At 26.6% G+C, this 14,569-nt stretch overlaps 2 protein-coding genes across 2 annotated transcripts in view; one reads left to right on the forward strand and one right to left on the reverse strand.

The window, feature by feature from the left end:
• The window catches only part of LOC122507236, a 97,333-nt gene extending 94,227 nt beyond the window's left edge, over positions 1-3,106 (reverse strand). The window contains exons 1-2 of the mRNA XM_043619851.1: positions 2,057-3,106; positions 1,509-1,637 (exon numbers count right to left, since the gene is read on the reverse strand). The gene's annotated coding sequence lies outside the window, so the exon portion shown is untranslated. The remainder of the gene's footprint in view (positions 1-1,508; positions 1,638-2,056) is intronic.
• LOC122507237 lies at positions 2,732-4,711 on the forward strand. Its single transcript, XM_043619852.1, has 2 exons — positions 2,732-3,038; positions 3,279-4,711. Exons 1-2 carry the CDS (start codon positions 2,732-2,734, stop codon positions 4,499-4,501), a joined length of 1,530 nt encoding a protein of 509 aa, XP_043475787.1. The 3' UTR covers positions 4,502-4,711.
• Positions 4,712-14,569: the final 9,858 nt, after the last annotated feature.

The raw sequence follows: 14,569 nt of genomic DNA on the forward strand, positions 1-14,569 counted from the left end.
CTGATTCTTCTCTTTGGAAGAAGAACATTACATATTCCCGTTTCTCAATATTTTTGTAGAAAATTCTCAATTTTCATAAGGAAATAATTTGCATCATTTCTATTCCTTAATTACAATTGCTTTAATAAAATGCAAAGCTTTTAAAAATAAAGGAAAAAAATGTTTATAAATTCTATTTGTCAATTATAAATTTTAATTGAAAATTAAATGAAACTTTTTAAATTTTTAAAAAATAAAGAAAAAAATTTTAGCCAAAAAAATCGTCTATTAGATTTATTTGCGAATTTTTTTAATTATAAAATTATTCGAAAACAGCAACAACATTATCATTTTTTCTCAGGAATTATAGACAGAAAAAAAAATTTTCAATTCCAACCTTTTTAAAATTAAACGACTTATATAAGTATTGTTATAAAACACGAATATATCGATTGCTCCGAGTCAAAGACTCAGTGTGATCGATTTCCTCATGTTTTGTGATAATTAAAAATGTCCTAGTGATAAAATTATTATTTTATATTATAAGAATATTGTTACTCAAACTTCTTCAAAATTATTTTCTTCATTTCAATTTAATTATTATTTTCTAGAATTTTTAATTATTTTTAATGAAAATAATTCAATTCCATAAAAAAAATTTCTTATTTATAAAAATAATTAAATTATTGAGAAGAAATTTATAAAAAATTTGTAAATAATAGAATTCCTGTGAAATTTTTATTTATTTATGAAAATGATTAAATGTTTGCGTACAATTTTATTAAAATATTTTTAAAAATAATAGAATTCATTTTCGGAAATTTTATTAAAATAGTTAATGTTGAAAATTATTGAAATGAGAAAATTTTTTGAAAATAATTGAAATTAATACAATAATTTTATTAACATTTTTGAAAATAATTTAATTTTGTTATATATGGAATTTTGACAAGAGTTTTTTTTATATTTTGAACATAACTGAATTTCATATGAAGAATTTTATTACCATTGAAAGTGATTGAATTTCTGAAATTATTTGGGATTTCTCCAAAATTGAATTTTTTTTAGTGTTTCCAAGAAAAATTTGAATTAAAAATTTCTAAATTCTATTATTTTCCAATAATAAAATTCGTTGTAATAATTCAATTATTTTCATAAATAACTTTCAATTCGTCACAGGAAATCAGTTATTTAAAAAAAATATAAAGTAATTCTGCAAAAGAATTCAATTATCTTGTTAAACAACAAAATTCACCACATTAAACAAATTATTTTAAGGAATTTTAATAAAATACTTTTCCAAAATTTAATTATTTTGATAAATATCAAACTTCATCACAAGAATTTAATTCTTTTGAAAAGTAATATAATAATTTGCAAAAAGTAAATTACTTTTGAAATTAAAAAAAATTTAATAAAATTCTTTAAAAAGTTTCAGTAAAATTTTAATTAAAATTCATAAGACTAAAACTAATGTTAACAAAGATCAGAGAAAATAGTCTAGTAGAAAACTATGAATCTGTGGCTACCTTGGTAATGTTGCCTTATATTTAAATGATTCAGCGCCAGGATTCTTGACTGACCGAAGCGACCAAAGAAATTGACCCAAAACCGTCGAAAATTCGTAGGACGATTCCCAAAATTGATACGTCAAATGTCTAAAAATAAGGAGTGAGTTATTATATTATTAAGTCTGTAGTTTTTAATAATGGATAATCTATTTTATTTTTGAAGAATACAAATTAATAACTTTTTAAAAACATAAATTTGAAGAACACTTTATTAATTGAAAATGAATTTGAAAAATTGAATTCATTAAAGTTCACAGTACCGTTTACTTATATTTAAGAAAAATAAATTTTATAAGTTACTAATATTTAATAAAAAATTTTACGTGGAAAATAAATTAATTTGTGTAAAGATGTATTTTTTAACCATAAAAAAAATTTCTTGAAATGCGTTTCATACTTCAAAATTTAATCGAAAAGTTAAATTTAAAAATTAGTTTGCACTTAACAATATTTCTTAAAATATTGAATTTTAAAAGCAAAATGAAATAAATAATAATGATTATTACCTCAAAATTTCTCCAATTCGTCCTTTATGACCAGCAATCATATAAACTTATTAAAATAAAAATTATCAAAGAAAAATAATTCTGAATTTTAAGTATATTTATTTTTTGACAGCTGATATTCTTTTTTATACTTTGTTTACTGTGAATGCGTGCAACGAACAAGTGATTGATTTATTACTGTCATGTTAACATTTTGTGGTTACTAGTTTTTTATAACATTTTTACATAATAATAATTTAATTATTGACAGAAATGGTTATTATTGGAGGATATTCGTTTAATCCAGATTCCAGGAATCCAAATATTCTAAGGTATTCAATTTATATTTACAAACATTTCATCACATTTCCACAGTAACTTTTTACATTTGTATTTTTTTATTTGAAATCAGCCGGCGTTTTAAATTATAAAACACTAAACAAATTGTATAAAATTATAAAACATGTTTCTTTTACCTAAAGTGCCTATGCACCGCACAGTAATTTACATTTCTCTTCTTTTTTATGGCTTCGAATTATAGGGATCTGAAATACAGCGACACGCTATCTGGTGTCAGATTGACAAACTAATACAACTGGGTCAGATTCAAAACTTTACGTTTGTTTACGAATGTGTCAGCCTAAATTTTCTGTTTTTAATATTTAATTATTGTTTAATTTAAAGTGAAATATAAAAATGAGTGATTTTAATGGAGAGAAAAACATTCAGGGAATGAAATTCAGTCCAAAAAAAACAAAGAGCAAGCGATATTGTTCAGTTTTTAATTGCTCAAGTAAAGCTTGTGTTAACTTGGATATAAGGTTTCATCAATTTCCTCCACCAAATAAAAATTTTGTAAAAGTAATAAATAAAAGCGGAATTGAAGAGATCATAGAACGTAGAAAGCAATGGGAAAGAGTATTACGAATGGGTAAAAAAGTAACTGCAAATATGTGTGTGTGTTCTTTACATTTTTCGCAGGCAGATTACACATTACCAGCAGGTAAGTTTGTGTGTTTTCATTTATAAACATAATATGTACATAAAATTCAATTTATCAAAATCTAAAAAAATGTTAAATTGAATGTTTAATGTATTTTTTAAAAATAATATATCAAATTTTTTATTTTCATAACCTCAAATTAATAAAAATTGTCAAAATTTACGTAGCAGTTTAAATTAGAAAATATTCGTAATATTCATAATAATTTTAAAAAAAAGTAATTTAAATTATTTTTTTTAGAAAACCATGCTGGAAAGCGTTATTTAAATCCCACCGCCGTGCCTTCTTGCAATTTACCATTGCCAATTACGTCAAGTACTGAACAAAAATTAAAAGAAAAATCGAAAGCGCGAGAACAACGAAGAGTAGATCGGCAAATTCAGCAAGACAACTCTGAAATTTCAGTACAAAATTTGAATTTTGAAATAAATTCGAAAGAAAACCAGGAAGCTGTTGAATCTTTGGAATTACCTCAAAATCAAGTTGAAAATGAAATTCCAACTTATGTAGACATCGGAGTTCAAGTTAAAAGTGGAGATTTGTCAGATTCGAATTTTTCTTCGTTTTTAAAGACAGAAATGGATTTGAAGAGCTCTACTGGTATTCCAAATTTTCAAATGCTGGATATGTTTGTCGAGATAGTTGAAAGGCTGACTCCACGATTTAAATTTTACTCGGGTAAATTATCTGTTCGGGATCGGATAATTTTAACTTTTATGAAGTTAAAATTAAATGACAGCTACGCCTTTCTCAATGTATTGTTCAAATCAGTCTCTGAGAGGCATATTCCAAATATTATTTGCAATACTTTGGACATTTTAGGGAATGCCCTAAAATTCGCAATTGTCTTTCCTCAAAGTGAGGAAATTCGAAGAAATATTCCTTTTTGTTTCAAAGATTATTCAGATGTTGCTCTAATTTTAGATTGTACGGAAATCGAGATTCAAAAGCCACAAAGTTTGTGTTGCCAATTATTGACTTACTCGTTGTACAAAGGAAGATTTACGTTAAAATTTCTCACAGCGTGTACACCTGGTGGACTGCTTAGCTACGTAAGCCCTGCATATGGAGGACGTGTTTCCGATAAGGCAATTTTCGAGCAAAGTGGAATCATTCAATTATTGAATAATAATGAGAAACTAATGGTGGATAAGGGTTTTCTCATAGATGACGTGTGTTTTCAGCACGGCATAAAAATTGTCCGACCACCGTTTCTTAGACAAAAGTCTCAATTCTCTCAAGCTGAAGCATTAAATAATTGCAATATTGCTTCTGCAAGAGTGCATATTGAAAGACTAAATCAGAGACTGAAAGTCTTTCAAATCCTCGGAAATAAAATGCCTTCTTGCTTGGTAAAAAAATGCGATAATATAATGACAATTATATCTGCAGTTGTCAATTTAAGTGCTCCAATTTTGAGTGATGAAAGATTCCCTGATCAAGATGTTTTACAATCGCAATGAAAAACCTTGGCATCGTGCAGGACATACGCATCTAAGGATAGAAAATAAAAAAAACCTTTTTTGTCATCCAGTCATCTCAGCATTAATATATTGCAATTTATTATTTAATATGTAAACAATTCAGTAAAACTGAATTATTATTGTTTAAAAAATGTTTTTATATTAAAGGTTTATAAAACAAAATAAGTAAATAATTTACAATAAAATTTTTTTTATGATTTTATTCATTTGACAATCCTTCTTGAATGCAAGCAAAATGCAACATTTTACAAAAATATGTTTTTTTAATGTTTTTAACATTTCTCTAACAAAAGTTAAATTTAATTCCACTGTAATGATCACAAAGCTTTTGTCGAAAGAGGAATAAATTATAAAGTCTGTCAACTCGAGATTAAGAATAGCCATGCCCAATTGCACTTGGCCATAATATGCATGCTTTTCTCTTAACTTAATTTCAGGAAATTTAATAAATTTTAAATCTGCAAGAATATCTTGAACAGTTTTTTCTTTACCCGAAAAAGGACACTTAATTTCAATAAGTTTTACTGGCTTTCCATTTTCAAAAACAATTCCGTCCGGAGAATAACCAAGCCATGGATTTTCTTTTGGAACAATCAAGCCAAATTGAAATACTTCGAGTTTCATTTTTTCGACATAAGCTTTGCGTGCATTTTCTTCTTCTGTAATACCATGCTTCATTGCGACATTTGGATGAAATGCCTTTGGATAGAAAAAATTCAAAGATTTAGCTTCCCATTGAGCATTCGTATTACTACTGTAAGTATAAATTCTATAACAACGAGAACCAGTAATTCGAAATTGACGAGCATTAAACCACTTTTGTCGATTACATTGAGTATCCATGCAAATAACACTAGTCTCCTCAGTGATTCTATTTAAAAAGGATTGACAGCACGATTTAATCTCTTCTTCAATTGATTCATTCTCAAGATTACTCATACTCTGGGAAGGTAAATTTTCTAATAGAGCTTGGAGTTGTGCAAAGTTTTCGTTTACATTATTATTATTATTATTGTGTATATCCGGAACAATTTCTTCGTGTCGTCCGTACCTAATAAATTAATTTTACTTAGAATGATGAAATCAAATATAAAAATGTATCAAAATATGCATACATATATATATTATAATAATATGTATGATATATATTAAAACTGTAAAAATTGATTTGAGTGCAAATTGAAAAAATTCAATTTTAAAGTTAATTAAATAAGTTAAATATATGATTTTAAGAACTATTAACAGCGTACAGATGTTTCGTTAGAGATGAGTTTAAATTAACGTTGTAGAGTCGATCCTTTATAAATTCTTGGTCTTCTTCGGAAATATGCACTGGATATTCTTGATTAAAAGAGTTTGTAAAACATTCATGACTCCTTAATGGAAGTGGATTGTAAGTTTCCAATGTTTTTTTTTGAGGTACGCTCCACAGACATTTAGTGTCTGTGCATGCTGTAACGTCTAGATTTTCTGCTTCAGTTCTGTCAAATTAAAAAATTATTCTTATAAATATTTAACAAACTAATCCTTTGAAATCAAAATTTTAAACATGCCATGCAGAAACAGCGATTATTAAAATAATTCGTTAATTTTCAGCAATGATAATAACAAATAAGTCAACATAACCTATAAATTAGAATATATTGTGTTTATATTTTATCAAAGGGAAAAAGTATTTCTAGGTAATTAAATTAAAAAAATAAACGTTAAAAACATTTTAGATTCAAATTTTGTTCCCAATTTAATGTGTCATTTTATAAAATAATAATTATTTTTGAAAGATATATATGCATACTTACACGTGTAATTGAAATAGAACTGCAATTACATGTTTGCACTTTTCACTCATTCCTGCTTTACAGCTGCACTTCATATTTACAATATTGCTATCGTTAATTAGACCTGTTATTTCATGTGGGTTTTCTCTAATTCCCGATGATTTTAAACAAAAAGCAATTATGTTTACATTCTTTGGATCAACCAAGGAATTTTCGTTTGATTTCTTTCCACAATATATTACATGTTTTGCACGTAACACTTTCTCTCCTTCTGTAAAATTTCTACACGAAGGTGTAGAATTACTAAAGCGACATATTTCAGCTATACTGATCATGATTTTTTAATGTTTTGAAACTAATTTTTAAAATTTACTGTCAATTCGCATGTGTTTACTAAAAACTGACCCCGTTGTCGACGGCCATATTGTTTTGTGACGTCATGATTTCAGATCCCTATAAGGCCAATTCTTTTTTTTCATAAACTGTTTTTTATTATTTGTATTTTTATCTTCTTTGGATTTCCTTTTCCTTTTTTATATATGCAGTTTTGTGTTTAAACAATTAGTGATGATGGTGGAGGTTTATTATCTTTTTGCAGGTTAGAAGTCTATTTGACTCATTTTGCTTCTTATGCAACGTAAATCTAAGTAAGTGGAGTTAGTATGTGGGAAGTAGAAGGGAGGGTAAGGGTGTATCAGAATGAAAAGAGCATAATGACTATTATGTCGAATTCACAAACTTAGAATCTGTAACGGTCTAACGGTACGCATCTCGCACACCATCCTTTTTCTCAACTACCCAACCTTGATAATTGAAATTTTAGTAAGTTACGTAGTCAGAGAGGTTAGATGGATTGTTGTTCTGACAGTTGGCTAAGCCTGAAGTCATTTAAGAAGAAGAAGAAGAAGAAGAGGTTAGATGGATCATGGGTTAGATAGAAGGTGTTTAAATTATTCTGTCAGTCTATCTATATTTAAAATTTTAAATAGTATATGGGAATGAAGGTGGTAGACCTTAAAATGATATATTGTAATAACAACTTGATTACACAAAAAATCATTTCAGAAATGAAAAAATTGAACATTTAGTGTAATTTGTAAATAATTATCAAATAATGCTGCAAAGTAAGATTCAGAAACCATAGAAACACTGTAAAAAAGAATTGTATTTTATAAGCATGCGAAGAAAAAAATCACCACTGAGTGTGTCTTTTTTCTCGTTTTTGTGCATTTTTACCTAACACAGTGTCTATTAATATTACACTGATGAGTGAGAAAATTTTAATGGTTTTAAAACTTTAATTGAAAATGTATTTTACATTCTGAGCATGCGAAAAAATAAATCACTCAGAAGGATAAAATTCATATTGTGTCTTAAAGCAGCTACACTCGGTAATGTCAATTTAAATTAATTATTAATATTAATTAATAATAATTAATGTAAATTTACACGAATCAGTATTTTTAACCTCAAAGCAATTATTATTATATAATGATTTGAAGAAATTCGAGAATTATAATTTTACAATTTCAACAATTTTAACTCTTAAATAAAAAAAAAAAAGAAATTAGTTTCATGAACAACAATATTTTTTATATTCCATACATAGGTTTTAAACTTTTACTGTACAACAAGTGAAAGTCTAGTATTAAAAAATTGATTTTTATTGTTCTCTTTGCGTATGAAGGGTTTAAATATAAACTTTATGTACTCTTGAATTAGTCTTTACTTCAACAAAAACTTGGAATTTATTAAAAGAAAAAAGACTTATTCAAAATAATAGATTGAAATATAATTAAGGGAGACTGGGGCTAAACGTTAAACTGTCAAAACAGATGAAATTAATTATCTTTCGAATAAATGTCGAGAGTTGTGTGACATTCTGTTTATTTTTTTGGTTTCCATATTTACAGTTTGTTTTCACCTTACTTTTAAAAGTTTTTTCGTAAAAGAAAATATCAACTTTAAAGTATATTTTGTATATTTGTTGTTAAAGCCAAAAATGCGCCCTGGGGCTAAATATTAAATAATAATGGGTGAGGCAAAATGTTAAATGTATTTCTCCACCCTTACGGAAAAAAATGACACACATGAGTGTCGTATTTTGAGTGTGGTTATTTCGCTACCACACTGAAAAAATGACACTCAAAAAACGACATGGAAAATGATATACTTGAAAACATCGCTTGAAAAATTATAATTCTAATCAATGATAATAATATTGGCTGATTTAACAAATTAGAATTATTTGCATCCAGTGCAAAAACAGGAGAGATAACGAACAGAATAAAATTCCGTGAATATGACTTAAGAATGCTGCCACCTTATATACTTTTCAAGTTTTGTATTAGTTGCGAGAGAGTTTGAAACAACACCTCCTACGGAGCTTTGAGCGAACTACGTAAAAAGTGTAATTTTTTGAATGTGGTAGCGAAATACTCAAAATACGACACTTATGAGTGTCATTTTTTTCATGCCATTTTTTTCCGTAAGGGCAACGCTTGCTCTGAAAGGAGTACTTTTCTTAGTAGAAAAGTGTGGCGAAAGTAGAACTTTTCTCAACTGTTCTAAAGAGCGGGGCGAAAGTAAAATTTGGCGTGGCGAAAATAAATCATGACCTAATTCTTTTTTCTTGTTCTTTGACCGAGATATATTTTGTATCGAACTTCTTCCCCACTCAAAACATTCGTCTTTTATTATATTAACCCTAGAAGGAATACGTAAATTTACTCACCCGGTAATATAATATTTTTCCAAATGATGTTAACTGTCAAAGAAAAACTTGAACATAACAAGTAAACATATTTACAAAACCATATTCACTCATTTATTTTAACTAACCGTAAACATTTTTATTAACTAATCATATACCTTTTACGAAAATATTACTTTTTATTAACATTAACGATTGTAGAATTTCTTCAAGAAAAACAATTTTTTCAAAAATTAATCAAAAACCCCATTAAAATAATGTTTTAGTGTTTCTGATTTATGAAAAAAAGAATAACAATTTATTAAATTGTGTAAATAATTAATTTATGTTATTTCTTTATAAACTGCGCAATTCAGACTACAAATTTAAATTTTTTTCTCAATTGTGCATTTTTTATGAGTAAAACTATTACTAATGATAAAAAATTAAAAAATAATAAATTAAACATTGTTTAAACAATTAATTGTTGTTATTTTCTTCATAAACTATACTTATAAGTGAAGTGATTAAAAAACTAGAAATTTCTAGTCTTATAAGACTAGAAATTTCTAGTTTTTTCTCAATTGTGCAATTTTTCAGGAGCAAAATCTGTACTAATGATAAAAAATTTTTAAAATTATTTATATATTAAATTATTACTTCCTCATAGAGGAAGTATTGTAATACCAAAATTTTTCGAGTTCGATTTTTTGACATGTCTTTATGTTATTTGACCTCAGGAGTTCAAAAATGACATTTTTAAAAAATGTCATTCCGTATGTGTGTATGTGTGTAAACATCACATTTTCATAAATATCTCGAAATCATGAAGAGCTTTTGGGTTGAATTTTTTTTTTAAATTGTAGATCTCATACCTGCGGACATAAAATGAGAGTACTTTGAGATAGATTAATAAAGTTTAACTAAATTTTTTTTGGATTTTTAATTTTGCAAAAAAACGTTTTTTGCCCATGACTTTAAAAAAATGTTAGGACACCTATAAATGTTTTTCCATAATTTTGTAGAGTTTTTTAGCCGCATCTTTTGAGCCCTAATTGAACATTTTTCGTCCATATTAACCGGAGATATTAAATTTTTAAAAATTCAAAATTTTGGAAAATAAGACTTTTTAAAAATTTTTTTTGAAAAATGTAGAAGTAATCTTAAAATTATCGTTACCGACTTGTAGAGCTTCAAAAAACGCTTCGATTGACCTATTTTTGAACCTAATTCGATAATAAATTTCGAAATTATTTGTATTTTAAAAACCATAAATTGTGAAAAATGACATTTTTTTAACTTTTTTGTTTAAAAATTTTTATTTAACTATTAAATTATTGTAACTATCTTGTAGGCTACTTAAAAATACATTGATTGACTCAAAATTCAATCACTTTTACCATATTTATAAAAAGTTATTCATATATTACTATTATTTTTATCTCCATGAGGAAGTAAAGTGTTCATGAAATGAGCACCAAAATTATAAAAAAATTTACAACTTGTTCAAACAATTAATTGTTATTTTTCTCATAAAGTGTACTTAGTGTTAGAAATTTCTAGTTTTTTCTCAATTGTGACATTTTTTAGTAGTTAAACATCTACTAATGATAAAATATAAAACATTATTTATTTATTAAATTGTTTAAACAATTGATTGTTCTTTTTTCATAAATATTGTACTTAAAAGGCTAGAAATTTCTAGTTTTGTCAAAATTGTGCAATTTTTCATGAGTAAATTACCTATCAATTGATGATAAAAAATCAAAAAAATAATTTAAACAATGTATTGTAGTTATTTTATTCATAAAGTGCAATTAAGGCTAGAAATTTCTAGTTATTTCTAAATGCATTTTTTGTCCTTATTTTTCGTCTTTATAATTATTTGACATTAATAAAAAATATGACATAAAACCAATATGTCCATACTTCAGGACTCGGATCAAAATTTTTTTTAAATTCTCCTCAAGATTTCAATTATCTTTATAAATATCAAAATTCTTTTGCAACATTCAATTACTTACTAATCTTTTATAAATTTCTTCTCAATAATTCAATTATTTTTATAAAAAAATTAAATTTTTTTTATAAATTATTTTCAAAAGTAATAAAATTCTTCGCAGAAATTCAATAATTTTCAAACATTTTTTTAAAATTATCCTCACAATTTCAATTATCTTTATAAATATCAAAATTCATTTGCAAAATTCAATTACTTTTAAACATTTTTAAAAAAAATCTGTTCAAAATTTTAATTATCTTTATGAATAAAAAAATTCTTCTCTGAAATTCAATTATTTACAAATAATTTTAATTATCTTTACCTATACAAAAAAAAATTCATCTTATAAATTCTATTATTTTCAAAATTTTTTTTAAATTTCTCTTTTTTTCCCTTCTTTAAAAATTTTTTTTTAATCTTCATAAATAATAAAATTTATCCTGAAAATTTAATTAAAGTTAAGTTCATAAAATTCTTATTAAAAATATGAAATTTTTAACTTTAAAACCATGCAAATATTTTCATTTGAAAGAGTGAACAATTTTGTGTTATTATTGTAAGTTTTATTAATTTATTATAAACAGCTTTTGAGTTATTAATTTTCTTTAAACTGTTGTAATATTTTGTTAATGCAAAAAAATTTTTTAATTTTAAAAAAATGGTTAAAAGCGTTATTTTGATTTGTTGTGAACTCATGACATTTAAAAAAGTTTTAACATTTTAGAAAATCAATAAAATTTTTTAACACAGTTGAGCTGGACTGGCCCGAAAACTTAAAAAGAAATGAGTTTTCATGAAAAAATGTTATAGAGAAAAGTTGTTTGTATTTTCCTAATATAAAATAATATAAAGTTAAAAGTTTTAAAATTTGAAAAAATTGAATTTTCAAAATTTTGAAACTAGTGTGGTTTTTGTAGTTTTCAACGAAAATGGATGGTTAACGAACTTAGCCTTCATTTTTACACTAACTTTAAGTGTGTTAAATTTAAAAACGATTCGATAAGTTTTTCAAGAGTTATCGTAGGAACAACATTTTGATCTACAGACGGACATACATAGGGGAGAGTGAGGCAGGTTGCACCAAGGGGCAAGATGCACCATATTAGATTTTTCTTACATTTCTGAGTGTTGATCACAGATGAAGTTAGTTTCACACAACACCTAACCTTATACTTCAAAAAACCTTCTAAGAGGGTACCCAAAAAGAAATTGAGATAAAAATCAGAAAAAATGAACTATTATAAAACCTTTATAGTAGGGGAGACTGGGGTAAACCCGCGCACAGGGTAAACTTGCTCACTAGCGATTTAACGCTATGAACTCAACTTGAGATGGAGATATTGGTACTGTGAATAGTACTTAACATTCAACTTATATTAACGAACTTTCGTTTAGTTTCATGAATTCAACATAGAATCAGAGGCGATCAAATGTTTTTAGAGGTGTCAGATAAAAACGTTTTTTGGATTTTTAAGTTTTTCGATCATTATTCTTGAATCTTAATTTATTTGGCAAATTTTTTTTGTTGCTATTGGATGTCCTTCTTCGAAGTACATGTATAGTTTTGTCTTATTTCAAAAAGATTTAATTAAATTTATTCTGAAATGTGAGGAATACACTCGGGGTAAAGTCGCTCACGTGAAGTCGGTGTATAACCGCTCACTTAGTTTTTAATTTAAAATTTAGAATAAAATAATTTCACGTATTATATTTTAACAATAACACAATTTATGACTTGTTAAAACCAAAATTGTAACTACATTTCATTTTCTCTTAATAAAATATAACATTATTTAAATCCATAGTTGTACGCACGTTGATACGGTCTGCACGTTGAGACACTAAGATATTATAACCTGTGTAACTGATAATACCAAAAATTTTATTGGCATTTTGTCGTATCATTAATACCAAACTTTTTATTCAAAAAAAGCGCAATAACTCCTGTTTTTTTCGGTAGAACTAGAGCGAACCAATTTTTTAGTTAAAAAAAGTGTTTTTCAGAATTTCTGTTAAGTGTATTTACCATGTATTTAAAAAGTGGCAGAAAAAATTGCGGATAATTGATATTTACCCTATTGAAAATCCCCATATGGGAAACCACATGGGAAACCACATGGGATCCTATGTCAAAAACCATGTAAAACCCTACTTCCATGATGGAAACCACGTGGTTTACCATGTGGTTTCCCATGTCAAACCATATGGGAAATTGAGACAGGATTTTAGTTAGGAATAGACATGGGGAATTTGAACAGTTCATCTATGCATAAAACCATATCAAATCCCACATGTTTTTCCCAGTCAAATCCTAAACCGAATTCCATGTGAAAAACAGTATCATTTATTTATAATTATTTTCCTAAGTCAATCCCCAAGTGAAAAACAGTATCATTTATTTATAATTATTTTCCCATGTCAAATCCTAAACCAAATCCCATGTGAAAAACATTATCCGCCTTATTGAATATCCCTACATGGGAATCCACTTGGAATTTTACAAGGGATTTCACATAGGATTTTATATGGAAATTGACATAGGATTTTATGCAAGATTTCACCTAGGATTTAATGAGATATCACATAGTATTTTATTAAAGATCCAATGAAGAAATTTTCAAAGGATTAAAAATTATTTAATAAAAAATTAAATAATAAATAGTATTAGTGTTACAAGTCATCAAAAAAGTAAAAAAACGATCATTTGAAACACGTCCTCTCTGCTACAGGTTCTCAGCTTTTATATACTTCCAGAGTCGTCTCAACAGCGAGAGAAGTCACTTTCGCCACCTAGCGGTGAAAGTATAGGAGCGACAGTAATCTTTAACATTACTAAGGAAACCATGTGGAATACCACATAGGATTCCATGTGGTTTCCTACATGGGGATTTACATGGGATTTTACTTAGGAATTCATTTGGGAATTTATTTCTACTTAAATTCCTAAGTAAAATCCCATGTAAATCCCCACGTAGGAAACCACATGGAATCCTACGTGGTATTCCACATGGTTTTCTTAGTAATGTTAAAGATTACTGTCGCTCCTATACTTTCACCGCTAGGTGGCGAAAGTGACTTCTCTCGCTGTTGAGACGACTCTGGAAGTATATAAAAGCTGAGAACCTGTAGCAGAGAGGACGTGTTTCAAATGATCGTTTTTTTACTTTTTTGATGACTTGTAACACTAATACTATTTATTATTTAATTTTTTATTAAATAATTTTTAATCCATTGAAAATTTCTTCATTGGATCTTTAATAAAATACTATGTGATGTCTCATTAAATCCTAGGTGAAATCTTGCATAAAATCCTATGTCAATTCCCATATAAAATCCTATGTGAAATCCCTTGTAAAATTCCAAGTGGATTCCCATGTAGGGATATTCAATAAGGCGGATAATGTTTTTCACATGGGATTTGGTTTAGGATTTGACATGGGAAAATAATTATAAATAAATGATACTGTTTTTCACTTGGGGATTGATTTGGGAAAATAATTATAAATAAATGATACTGTTTTTCACATGGAATTCGGTTTAGGATTTGACTGGGAAAAACATGTGGGATTTGATAT

This window comes from Leptopilina heterotoma, unplaced genomic scaffold (genome assembly GCF_015476425.1).
Source record: "Leptopilina heterotoma isolate Lh14 unplaced genomic scaffold, ASM1547642v1 Lhet_453, whole genome shotgun sequence".
Classification (NCBI taxonomy): Eukaryota; Metazoa; Arthropoda; class Insecta; order Hymenoptera; family Figitidae; genus Leptopilina; species Leptopilina heterotoma.

What these genes read in the sequence shown, in the direction of transcription:
- LOC122507237 (XM_043619852.1), top strand. Translation starts at nt 2,732, where the DNA reads ATGAGTGATTTTAATGGAGAGAAAAACATTCAGGGAATGAAATTCAGT. An exon ending in AGATTACACATTACCAGCAG is followed by an intron (nt 3,039 to 3,278) that starts GTAAGTTTGTGT and finishes TATTTTTTTTAG; the next exon opens with AAAACCATGCTGGAAAGCGT.